Source organism: Apium graveolens, chromosome 7 (genome assembly GCF_009905375.1).
Source record: "Apium graveolens cultivar Ventura chromosome 7, ASM990537v1, whole genome shotgun sequence".
NCBI classification, from domain to species: domain Eukaryota; kingdom Viridiplantae; phylum Streptophyta; class Magnoliopsida; order Apiales; family Apiaceae; genus Apium; species Apium graveolens.
Window position 1 is genome coordinate 98743554 of NC_133653.1, and position 13366 is coordinate 98756919.

A 13366-nucleotide genomic window follows, 5' to 3' on the forward strand; every position below is an offset into this window, starting at 1 on the left:
AGACTGACAAAATCTACAAAATATCCCAGATATATTTGTTGTGAAAATGCAAAACCTGACATAGTCTATAACCTGTTTATACATGGTTTTGTTGACAAGATCTTAACAAATGAAACCATGTATTGTATATCAAAGCTACCAAGTATAATTGTCAAATCCGTGGAAGCTATGATACGGGAAATGGGAGCAGGCTCATATGGAATACAAGTTTTTGATGCATCAACCGATCTAGTTGGAAAACCCATAATAATATGTCAACTATTTAAATTGGGAAGGAATATGACAGATATTGTGGGAGAAACCAAAAGCTTGAAATTGCCAAATCCCTGTGATATTAACAAATTCCAGGAATGGTTATGTGAAAAACGAGCCATTGGACTAGCTACCCTCAGGTCCAAAATACAAGATATACTACGAGCTCGGAAAGCAATAATTATTTCTGAAAGCCATGGTGGAGGTTTCACCGAAAGTATAATAACCTTATATTATGATAATATTATACAAAATTCAGGAACTATGGCATTAGAGATAATGCTTGATAAAATAGAAAACCTGAAATATAATCATGCAAAACATACTACTGAATATTATCAAAGAATAACAGGTCCTCGAAAGAGACCTATTATCAGTCTAAAAGATGATGACAAAGGGATGAATTCTGATCCCTTTGCATAATACAAAAATGGTGTAATACACCAGAATACTGCAAATTGAATGGTGAAAACCAAAAAGTTATATTACCAGGAGATTCCAAAAATATCATGGCAGACAAAGATGGAGAAAGAAGAAAAGAAAAAGCAGATTCCCTGGAAAAAGATGACAGATCCTGCAAGATATCATGGCAGACACAAAAGATAAAGATGAAGAAAATATGAAGAGACGACAAAAGAAGAAATGGCAGACAAAGAAAAGAAAAGATTACTGAATTATTAGTAATTATGTAAAAGAAACCGGTTATCCCGGTAATCTGTAACCATATAGAAAGACTACTATAAATAAGTCCATACATGAAATGGAAAAGATATCTGAAAAATTTCTGAAGTTCAATTCTCTCTCTCTCTATATGTCTGGCTAAACTTCTTCACTCTCTATAAACTCTACTAGGAATATATCATAATAATAGAAACAGATTATTTTATAAGTATTATATACAATCAGAATTGGTTCAGAAAAATAATATCTTGAAAAATAGCGATATGGAAGAGACCGTGTGAGGACTCCTGCATCCAGCCAAAGAATATCCAAAGGAGCTTAGAGAGCGTTATGGATAATAGGGCAAGGGTGAGTTGAGACTTCCGGTGACCAGAAAGCTATTGTAAGAGGTAAAAAATTCTGATTTAAATCTGATTGTGTATGATAGCATTATAAAATAATGTTTTCTGAGATTATGATGTATAATTAGTATGAGGTTATAGAGATGATTTCATTTAAAATAATGAATTTGATTTTGTCTATTGCTTACTACATGCAAAAAATAACCATATTAATTAATACGAAAATGCATGCACCTTCCCTCGCCTTCCCTCTTTAGGGTTGTGTAGATATATAAAATAAACGATCCATAATAATAACCCCAGAAATTGGAGATATATAAAATAAACGATCCATAATAATAACCCCCAGAAATTGTACTTGCTTCTTTGTAAATTGTGTGTGCTATTAACACATACAAGTTGTACACTCAGTCATTAGCATATCTTCACTCATCAATGTGCATTGTTAATATGTCATTATTGTTATTTAACCAATGCAGCTTGCTAATCTACCGGTCACTCTTATTTTATCATTAATATTTTAGCTAGAATGTTTTTAAACAGATTGTATATTACTGCTACATGTAAGCTGCCTCTTGAACTAAATTTGTACCAACACAAATGTGACCGAGTAGTCAACAAAGCAGGAGCATCCAAAAGTAGGGTGGCATGTTTTTGTACTTCACATTATTTACAAGGTCTAAATTATATTCATATTTTAATTATTTTTTAAATACATGTAATAAAAAATATTGAGTTAAATGTAATTTGTGTACCTCAAGTTTGCCATTGGTGCAACTTGTGTACCTTACCATGAAAATTGCAGAATGTGTACCCGGATTTACAGAATTTGTGTAGAATGTGTATAAATTTTAAGACTACCGTTAAGGCTGTTAATATGCTATGCAAAAAGAGTGAAAACCGAGTGGCCTTTGTGCACGTTGTCAAGACAATGGCAGTTGCAAGTCCTCTCCGGCAGGTGGAAGAAATGTTCCATCAGTTCTTGGGAACCCTCACAGTGCTTCCCCGAGTCCTTCAACCAAAACCCAAATCCAGATGCAGCAGCTACAACAACAACAGCATCAACAACAACAGTTTCAGTAGCAGTTATCAAAACAATCCTGCAGCATGCAATATTTTTTTCAAATCCCTATTTTTAAGGCGAACAACCGAATTTTGCTGGTTCAAATACTTGACCCGCGAGTGGCTATAATATTCAACAAAAATACTCTAAGCAACCGCAGCAGTCTCAGTAACCTCAAGGATCCTCCCCAAGTTCTTCTGGAATGTTATCTATGTGCCCTCCAGCCACACAATCTAATACTAGCACAACTGATCCTGCAAAATTAGAAGCAGCACTTGATAGCAATATGAAAGTAGGCGGCTTCTCTTGCATGTCATTTTCCATTCTCCCCAATTTGGCGTACAATTTCCAGGAAATTCTCATCACCTAGTACCTGTTGGATTTTCCTATGATCACAACAGCATTCCTACTGCGGTTCAGGTGAAGCCAGCGGAGCAGAAACAATTTTGGGAAAGTTGAATGGGGGAAATGATATGCAGGCAGATGGGCTGGACATGAAGTATAGGATGTTGAGTATAGGCCCCTTTGCGCACAAGCTCTTCTTTTAATTTGACAGGTTGATAATGCGTTCATGGTACTAATTGATTGAGATGAAGTAGCAAGGTGACCATGTACAATGGGAGAGAAGTCCCCAACGATGTGCATGACAGATATTAAACTAAGGATGAACGGCAGAATTAATGAAGAAGTCATCTTCCTTCCATATACTTTGCAAAACTTTTGTTTATTCTTCTGTCTTTATATATTACTATCATGAAAGTAGAAGAAGTTTAGATTTGGCACATATTTATGTATTGGAGCTTGGAGGGCTATACATGCATATGTCTAGCACATGTGATAGTAACCCCCCTCTCAATTTTTTTAATTAAACAGGCTCCCTTATCTCTCTGTCCTTTTTGAATGTTTGTGATCATAAACTTGCAGAGAAATCAGAAACGAGTCTTATTTTAAACAAGATTTCTCGTGTATTGATATGACAATGCTTTGATGGTGCTAATTGTTGTTTATGAGGTAGTCATCAGAAAATAACACTACTTATTTTTGGTGTAGTCTGGTACTGCCGCCTGCACCTTGTATCTTTAAACGTGGCCATAATAAAAGAAGAAAAAACAAGTAGAAAACACCGAAACAATGACACATGACAGATATAGAGCTGTGTCTCTCTTACTACGAAGGTGGGATGGTATTTTCATTTTCATTTTTATTTTTTGACACAGATGTATTGAGATGGTATCTTGGTATTAGTTGAGACCTAAATACATACATGTAATGTATAGTGGAAGAAATGGTTGGAGAGACAAGAGGGACAACAACAAATAATATTCCTGCAGTGTGTATATCAGTGATGCTTCTGCTGTGAAGTTACAAGAACATCCCTCCAGTTAACGGTGTTAAGTTGCAGCTAACAGATGTATACATTTTGCTCTTCTTCTCCAAAGTCTAGGTACACCATTTGTAATATGTTAAAATTAAGGTACACAAGTTGCGCAATTGGCAAACTTGAGATCCACACATTCTGCATTTAACTCAAAAATATTTAATTATATTAAATTTAAATTGGTTTCAAAACCGAAAACACACCATCTTAAACCGAAACTAAAAACCGAAATTGACCTAACGATGTTTGGTTCGGATTTGGTTTTAGATTTTTAAAACCGAATAATTTTGGTTACGGTTTGGTTTTTGGTCGAAACCGTGCCAAACCGAACCATGCTCATCTCTACATACAACCATATACATATAATTCGTGATATAAAAATCATAGAAGTTAAAATCTTTTATGCAACTGATAAAAAATGAAACATAATTTCAAAATGTGCTACAAATCTTTATTAAACAACACAATCTAATGTCATAATCAACCTCCAGGAAATTTCGAATTTTCTGTGCTGATATGTTAACAACATAGAATCCATTTATTTTTCTGCCAACATTTTGAGTTAGAAGATAAAAAAGTTCTTTTCCTTGAAACTTTCCACCGTATCCTTGAGACTCACTTCAAGAGGCAGAAAATCAATGCCTAGGCTTTTAGCTCTTTCCTTAGACACATGGTAGGGTGGCCCAACACGCTTTTCTTTGTTGCATCTGAAACTCAAAGAAAATAAAAATAGAATAAACCAGAGGTACTCCACTGTTTTATCGAATACGTTGCAACAAGTATCAAATGCATTTATTTAGCAATGAGTAAGCATCAGGTACAACTATAATTTCTAACAACAAAAAATATTCTATATTAAGATAAAAACATACCATTTCATTTATCTCCATGTTCTTATTAAATTAACCTTCATATATTTTGTCATTTCTTTTTTTACTTCGACAGTTTAGATGACATGGAAGGACCACAGCAACTTACATTTTGCTACTACTGACGCTAACCACATACAAGTTAATCCGATAAAATTGAAAAACATTCTTATCTGAATGTTTTCTGCAATTTGTAAACTAGAAACTGAGTATCAAGCAACATCAATGTAATATTTCCGTGATAGATTAAGCATGATAATTTAAACACTTTTGTCAAGCTGCTAAGCCTTCTTTTGTTTAAAACAATTTATTCATCTTATATCAATCATTAACTCACGATTTATAAACAGAAAAGGGATAACAATAGGGGCTACAAGGAAAAGAGGAAAAATTATATGATGTAAAACGCAAACATAGCTGCAACCTATTGGCTTGACAGAAAATTCAAAAACACAGCCAACCTATTGGTTTTATTAATGTCAGTATGCACCAGAATTATGCCTAGAATCATGGGAGATGGTAATTCTAATATGTAAGTTGCAATGAAAATTAAGCTACTAAAACTTACCTTTCAGGAATACTAATAGCCGGATAAAGGTTGTGTAATATCTCAAAAGCCTCTGAAGAGTATGTCACCTTCCCAACCAAGCAATATCTTCCACAAGCGGAAGGATTCTCAAATGCTTGTAAATGAGCATACGCAACATCTCTGACATCAACAAATCTATATATTCCGTCAGGGAATATTTCTTGTCCTGTGACATACAAAACATTACAACCATCAGCTTGATTTATAATAACGGATAATTAATTAAAACTTCAATACTTCCTTGAACTTAATGCTGGAAATAAGGTGAAAGTCATTTGTTTGTGATGCATACCTTGTAAATTATACCATGTTAAAAACAAAACAATTGATAGATGACCTAAATCCACTAAATTTCAAATATGATACTTCTAGATTGATCAGTTGGACACATGTACTTTAGGGAGTCTACTATGTTTTGCAATATTTTCAAAATATCCACAACGCATAACTTTACCCATAGGCCTTTCCCTTTGGCCTTGACAAAGCGAAGATTTCATGTACCAGAGCCTTACGGTCTGAACTTGACAATACAAGTTGATAAATTTGTAAGAAAGTGCAAATTATTGTAAACACGGTGGGTTTTTAATAATTCAGATAGGTAGAATTTTCTAATATGTTTGTGTGTGTGGGTGGGGGGTGGAGAACTGTTTCTCAGGAGTGTCTAGGAGAAGATTACAATAGTTTGGCATCAAGAAAACTTTTATACAGAAATTCACATTGTATACATATATATTATGGCACTAACTTAACCCTGATTTTTTCTTCTCACCCACATGTTGCAGGCAAGAACCAATCAAGTAGCAGACACTTAAAAGCTGGAACTATTTTGTCAATAAATGTGCTTTCTTCCATACTGGTTGCTAAACAAGTCTAAGTCAAACAGTCAAAAGTTCATTAGAGCTTAATAATATAGCAAAAGGTGTCATCTTACCTTTTTTAATGAAGTTTAGCATCACTTCTGAAGTGATATTTAGAAGTGGCTGTAAGAGAGGACCTAAGACGAAACCTGGATGCAGCGTCACCAAGTCAATTTTGTGCTCTTCTGTAAACTTCAAAGCTGCTTGCTCAGCCAATGTTTTCGAAAGGTGATAGTAAAGCTGAGAAAAAAACAAACTAACATCAATATTTTACAGTTCAGAAGCTTAGATCTACTCTTTCCATGTCATAAATTCCAAGCAGATGAAATGAAATTACTCCAAATATGATCTTGCGATAGAGCCTTACGGTGTAAACATTCTCGTTTTTAAATAATTAAAATTATCAGGTCTCATTGTTGACGAAATCATGTGTCAAATGATCCATACCAGTGTATGGTCTTACGTAAATTACTTGGATTCTAGGAACAATGCTTAAGATGAAAAAGAATTGTAAATATTATAATAAACTCCCTTCAAGTTAAACTGGAGGTTCGTTATGTACGTATGTGACTAGGAAAGAACAATTCAGACCAGAAAGACAAATTTACATAGTTCATGTTCAACAGTTATCTTGTAAAAGAACAAACGCCAAGTGTACCCCTACATTGAAAAAATTATAGATGTATCATGTAAAACACTACTATGGACCCAGAGAGTAGAGTAGACACACACACCATTGGGCTTGCGAAGGAAGCTAAAGTGATAAAAGCATAGGTGCAGCCGACTCTTTTTTATTTTTAGAAAAGAAACCAAATAAAACCAAATTACGGGACAAACAAAAGCTGCTTTTAATTGAAAAGTATGATTGCTTCTCCGTGTTTAATAGTTATAACTTCAACTGGAGGATAATAAGGTGCATAAACCTGACTAAACAGACTGAGAAAAATAAAATTATGTTCTTATGACTTTGAAGTTTCATTCGTTGCAGTTAAAGAGAGTTGAATATACTCTACAGTCAATGTACAGAACAAGAAAAATGAAACATTATCTAACAGTTGAAAATTTCATTAGATGATGTACACATGCCTTCTGTTCCTCACAAAGTGCTGCAGAAGAAAACCAAGTTTCATCCATTACAACATCAGGTTTTAAAGGCTTTTCAGTGACCATAACTGAAGCCAGGGAAGATGTTATTACCACCCTTTTAATTGATGGAACTTTTGCGCATGACTGAAGAACATTAAGGGTTCCCTTCACTGCAGGCTCAATCAGCTCTTCCTGAAATTAAGTAAAAGAAAATTTACTTTACAGAGAAAACATGGAGGGCAAATGTACATTTGTAATTACCTCGCACATGTACATTTGTGAGCTAACATATCCCATTTCTCAAAAAATAAAGAGTGAGAACTGTCGGTGATGCTCACAATTTGGTTGTAATCATCACACGATAAAGAACAATAAAATATACAGTGCAATAGATCTATTGAACAAGTAAATGAGAATGATGAGCGTACTAGTAAAACTTCTTTTGTTAGAAACACCAAGCTATAGTAGATAAAGGTACACTCGTACAAGTACGAGGAAAAGCAAAGGACAGAAGTAGAACCTGTGGGTTAGAGGATTTTGGGTCTACAGGTGATGCTGTATGAAAGACACAAGTACATCCAATTACAGCAGGATCAAAAGATCCCTCATCCAGTAAATTTGCTTCAAATAAGTGAAGTCGTTCCTTTGCTCCATCAAGTGCAAGAAGGTGTTCGGTCTTGAGCCGATCATCTGAAATACACGCAGAAGACTGATAATAATAAGAATACTAGTCTCAGAAAGTTGTTCAGTTGAGATAAGCTGTCCAAATATCTTCTTAAATTCATAAACTCAATATCTAATTCACATTGCCATGCAAAGCCGCAAAGCCCCCGGCCTACCCTCACAAACACAAAGTCAGGTGCAAATTTTAGTCTGTAATGAAAAAATGAGCTGCAAATACTACTTGCTACTTACAATTCATGAGTGTCATACATGGCCTATTATATCATTTTATTCTTCATTTTATGTTAGTGTGAAACAAGAGAAATGTCAAACGTCAAACTTTTTAACAAACTTCATTCTGTAATTATTTGACAATTATTTTGTAATTTGAGACCAAATCAGCAAGCAAGTTGGTGGTGTGGGAAGCTTTAGCAATATGAGAAAAAACAGGAAAGAACAATGCTGATATTATAAAATTGTCCGATTATAACAAGATGATAACTTAGCAGGCCCCAAAAGAATTTATTAAAATGTATTGATAATTTATTATTTTGACTGATAACAAAATTTTAAATTCCTTTGTATTATAATATTAATAATAATACTAAAAGTTTTTACTTATTTCTTTTTACAATTAAATTACCATTTCTCATATGTAATTAATAGTTGAAATTTTTCAAATATTTTAAATTAATAATACATTATTAGTGTAATCCATTAAAATATGAAATTATTATTGTTTATATTTTATTTATTACAACATTATAAAACAATTATTTATCTAATACAAAAATCGAAATTAAGAATATCAAATAAATATATTATAAAATTATAAAATTACTATTATTAATTAATGTTATTTGTACAAGTTAGTTGTGTCATACTAAAAGAATTCAAATTACAATAGAATTCAAACAGTTGCATTATTTCATTAAAATACAATTGTATGGGAGTAGGAATTGAAAAGTGAACTAAAATATGGGTGTGAGAAAATTGGTTACAGAATTATATTAAATGAATCTTATCATTTAAAATAAATAAACTACTTACAAATGATAAGTTGATTAATATGTTATAAGGTATATAAGTGTTTTGGATAATTTTTCTTATAAGTTATAATTTTTTTATTAAAATAAAATAAAATAAATAATTTTTAAATATTTTATTCTATTTCATAAATTTTAAATTAGATTAACATTTACAAACATGTATTTTAAAATTAAATTTAATAAAAAAGAGAAATATCAAAATAAGTTGAAAAAATTTCATCTTTACTAACATATTAATCAGTTTATAAATAATTTTAGCTTATTAGTTAATAGACAAACAATGGTCGATAAGTTATTAGAGACTTATATTTATAACTGGACTTATTAGTAAAGGTTATTTTATTTATTTAAGTAGTTAAGTTTTTTTTATTTAAGATTATTTTTGAAAAAAAGTAAGAAAAGATAATATACATGATTTTAATGGATAAAGTGAAAAATTATATTCAGAATATAATTTTAATAATTTTTTTTATTTCATAAGACAATGATATAAAATTATAAGAAAAATATAAATCTAAGGTGAAATGAAACTAATGATGAAACCAAATTTGATAATTTACATATTGTTAGAATAGGGTATATATTGTTAATAAAGGTTAAATATACAAAGTTATGGTAAACATTCTTAATATGAAATTGTTAAGATATATAAATGAACATATATTCCAAAATGAAAGTGTAATTTTACTAATGGTATAATCTATAATGCGAAAATGTAGATGGGTAACATGACATAGTTATTCTTATATTATAAAATTTTAATAAGTTCAATTTTTTTTGAAGTGTAATAAAAATTGACAAAGAGATGGTGATTTGGTTATGGTACATATTGCTCTCCTCAATGAATTTGTTTTCAGTCCTTCCCATAAGCACACAAAGCAACTGATTGTATTAGGAGAATTGTTATAAATGAGGAAATAAAAATAGTGCACATTACTAGAAAATATCCAAATTGTACCCCAAGTGCATATGTGACCAACTCCCTTACAGATAAGCAAAACAAATTTAACCATCCAAATTAGCTGTTTCAAACTCTTCAAACCAAAATTTTATTATAATTTTATTTTTTCAAAATTCGAAAAATAACGATTTGATTTGAATTTATCTTTTATACCACCCTTTATATCCCAACTCATCCGAATATATAAAAATATTTTAATAATATATTCTGAGAATAAATATATTACATGAATTATTGATTATTGATATTTATAAATAGTTGAATACATATGATGATAAGTATACTATGTTAAATATTTTAGTTAAAAGAGTCAAATTATGACATAATAAACTTGTTTGATGAATAATTTATTAACTTAATAAATTTTTTACTTAACACATATTTTTTTTAACGATTTAAACAGAAACCGTTCAACCGTAACGATTATAATCAGGGCGGTTGTAATTTTGAACTAACTGTTACGGTTACAAAAAATTAAAACCCATATATTTGGGATTGAGTGATTTTATCCTTTCAACCCGTCCTATACTCACCCCTGCATCTATATTAAAAATCCCAGTAAAACGATCATCATGAGAAATTAGTAAATCACTAACTATGATCTCAAGAAGCTGACAACTACACCAAGATTTTTACTTTAAATGCATTGAACTACATATATGTATGAGGTATATGTTTGGGTATGGTATCTGAAATTGAGCTTGAACTTCACAAATCACACCAAATTATAACCAAAATAAAACAACCTTTTAAGCGTGAATCAACATATCAAGAAACACCAATATAAAAAGAAAAAGAAGGGGTGTGAATACGAACTGAGAGATCGAACAGTGGCATTGACAGTGTAATCACGTTCAAGTAACATCTTGACGAGCCATGAAGCTATGAATCCTGATGCTCCAGTTACACATACTACCTTTCCTCTTCCACTCATCCTTATCCTTTGGCAGCTGATAATGTAACTGGCCCTATTGAAGACATACTGTATATGTACATAAACTACCAACAACCAAGTGATCTGTACAGCACCTACTCTACTTGCCCACCTGACAACCCCGTTTAAGACATTAGTACAAGTGTGTCGGCAAGTCTTGCTATTTACTCTTTTACAAAACTACACTAGTTCTCAACATCCTACAGCTTAAAAGGAATTTATTTGACTGTAGCTATTATTTTTGAATTTGGAAATAAAAGTTAACTGTTTTGAGATTGAAAAAGTTCGTTACTTTTTTATTTTAAAATCAGCGTAAAGTTAGAAGAGAATTGTCCTATTTATTTACTTTTACACATGTTAAATAACATACAATACAACCAATCCAGCATTTTTCTCTACTAAATTTAACTAGCTGGACCATTTCTACACCGTTTAAGGCTCCGTTTGCGAGTATTTTTAAAAACTATTGTACATTGAGAAAAAATGCTGATAGAAAAAATGTTGTAAGGAAAATTAGATAACTGTTTGATAATATTATTTAATTTATGCATATTTTGAGATATAATATATAAAAATAATGTTTTTGAGAAGATTTGATAGTGAAACTGATAATTACTTCCTGCAAAAGCGGAAAACAGTTTTTTTCAAAATCATTAGGACATCGTTTTGGTTTTGCTAACATCGGTTTTTATCCCAAAAGCGCTTTTTCAGAAAACAGCTTTTAAAATTTACCAAACACTTACTTTTTTTACCGCTTTTCATCAAAAAACTGTTGTAGTTGTCTGCAACAACAATACCAAACAGAGTCTAAATCATTGTAAAAACTGTACACTTCTTGTTTCAATTATATTTTACCCGAATAAATTAAAATTTTATTTAAATAATTCTCTAGACTGATATTCAACATGTCTACTGTGTCGACTTTTAAATATTTTATTTAGATTTATTTAAAATTTCTCATTTTTTTATCAAAGAACTGCATTCATAAAGTAATTGCTATTTTTCATACTTATGTTTTTTTTACAATTACTAAAATTTTAGATATATAATTAGACTCTTTCTCCGATTAATTAGTCATAATAACTCGTAAAATAAATATGAATCTTCTTAAAAATATTAAAAATTATTTTTTAATATTTTAAAAAAAGAAGAAAAAGTTTATAAACGACACTCGTTTAAGTGAATTCGGTTTGGTTCATTCTTTAATCGAGTTGGTCTTGAATATAAAAATGAGCTCGGATATGTGATGTCCTCAAATACGGGTCTAAATTAAGGAGTCACGACACCACTTTAATAATAAATCTTTGAATAACAAACAATAGATTACAACCCTGAAAATTTATAAGGATCTACATAAGATACAATTGTTAATATTTGTACCCTAAAAACAACACTATGATGTTTTGTTTTAAGACATTTGGATTATTATTGTTAATTTTTTATGGATTATTTCGTTTATAATTTATTATGTCTTTAGTTATTGTAATATAAATGTTAGATTAATAAATGTGCTTGGAATATGATATACATTATATATCTCTAAGTACGTGACTTGGAAATGAGATTATGAGAATAGTATCAATATTCTTAAAGGTCCCTATTTTAGTATTATTATTAAGGAACAATAATAATGTGTTAAGACTAGTGTGTTTGTTGAATGATGATCACATCCCATTGATCATAGGTATAGTGATATTAAAGTCGAAAACATAGGCACATGTAACTGTACATGGTGCTGGACATACCCAATGTGAGATTATATATATCTGTTGTGTCATAAGTAATTCTCACTTTATTATGATAATGATGTAATGGTCCTTATACTTGAAATCATTATATTTCTATACGAGAATTAATATACTTTGATTACATTAAAAGTTACCTTTGACCGGGTAATGATAAAAGTGTGTTTCGTGTATATTATTAATCGTATAAGAAATATGAATGATCTAGAACGATGTTATCTACTAACAATCAATTTAGTTAATTTGTAGAACGGAGGGTTGAATATAAATTAAAATTTTCAAGATAATTTGTACTTGAGAGATAAAATATGAACATATATATTTGAAATTTTTAGGTGTTTTTTTATCGAGCCGCTACCTTTCGGGTGCACACTGGGTAAACCCTACAGGCTCATGCAATAGCCTGCAAACCACGTGCACCAAGGTAAACCGCATTTAAGCGACAGGCTTTGGCTCAGAAGGCATGATCATAAATTCTCCTCCCGTAGGATTCGAACCTGTGACCAAGAGGATAGTTATCCCCTTTTTAACTAACTGAGCCAATCTTGCGGGCATATGGTTTGTTTTTTGACTGGTCACCTAAGGTTTATTTGAAGAAATAATCTGTTACAACTACAAAAGTAATCTCACAACTGCGGTTTATAGTGTTTCACTCAGTGGAAGATCTCTCTCTCTCTCTCTCTCTCTCTCTCTCTTTCGCTCTCTCTCTCTCTCTCTATCTCTTGATGTCTGAAAATGTAAAGCCTATTTCTTAAGTGAAATATCAGCTTCTACTTGGTTTATAAATCATCAAGTACAATGTTTTCTAGACAATACAAGACACCGTCTTCGAGGACCAGCAAGATTGCTTCTTCATTCTCTTTCCCGTGAGACTTCTTAAATGAGACTAGATTATATC

The 13366-nt window shown here is 31.4% G+C and overlaps 1 protein-coding gene across 2 annotated transcripts; it reads right to left on the reverse strand.

The window, feature by feature from the left end:
- Positions 1-4094: 4094 nt before the first annotated feature.
- Positions 4095-10892, reverse strand: LOC141672526 (phenylacetaldehyde reductase-like). Of its 2 annotated transcripts, none has more exons than XM_074479143.1 (6): positions 10606-10892; positions 7637-7806; positions 7117-7308; positions 6105-6270; positions 5153-5339; positions 4095-4422 (listed from the first exon to the last, which is right to left on the reverse strand). In XM_074479143.1, the coding sequence occupies exons 1-6, from the start codon at positions 10721-10723 to the stop codon at positions 4278-4280; spliced, it is 978 nt and encodes a 325-aa protein (XP_074335244.1). In that variant the 5' UTR covers positions 10724-10892; the 3' UTR covers positions 4095-4277. The 2 variants fall into 2 exon arrangements, with proteins under 2 accessions (XP_074335244.1, XP_074335243.1); XM_074479142.1 differs by having other exon boundaries at positions 7228-7308; positions 10606-10872.
- Between the last annotated feature and the right edge of the window lie 2474 nt (positions 10893-13366).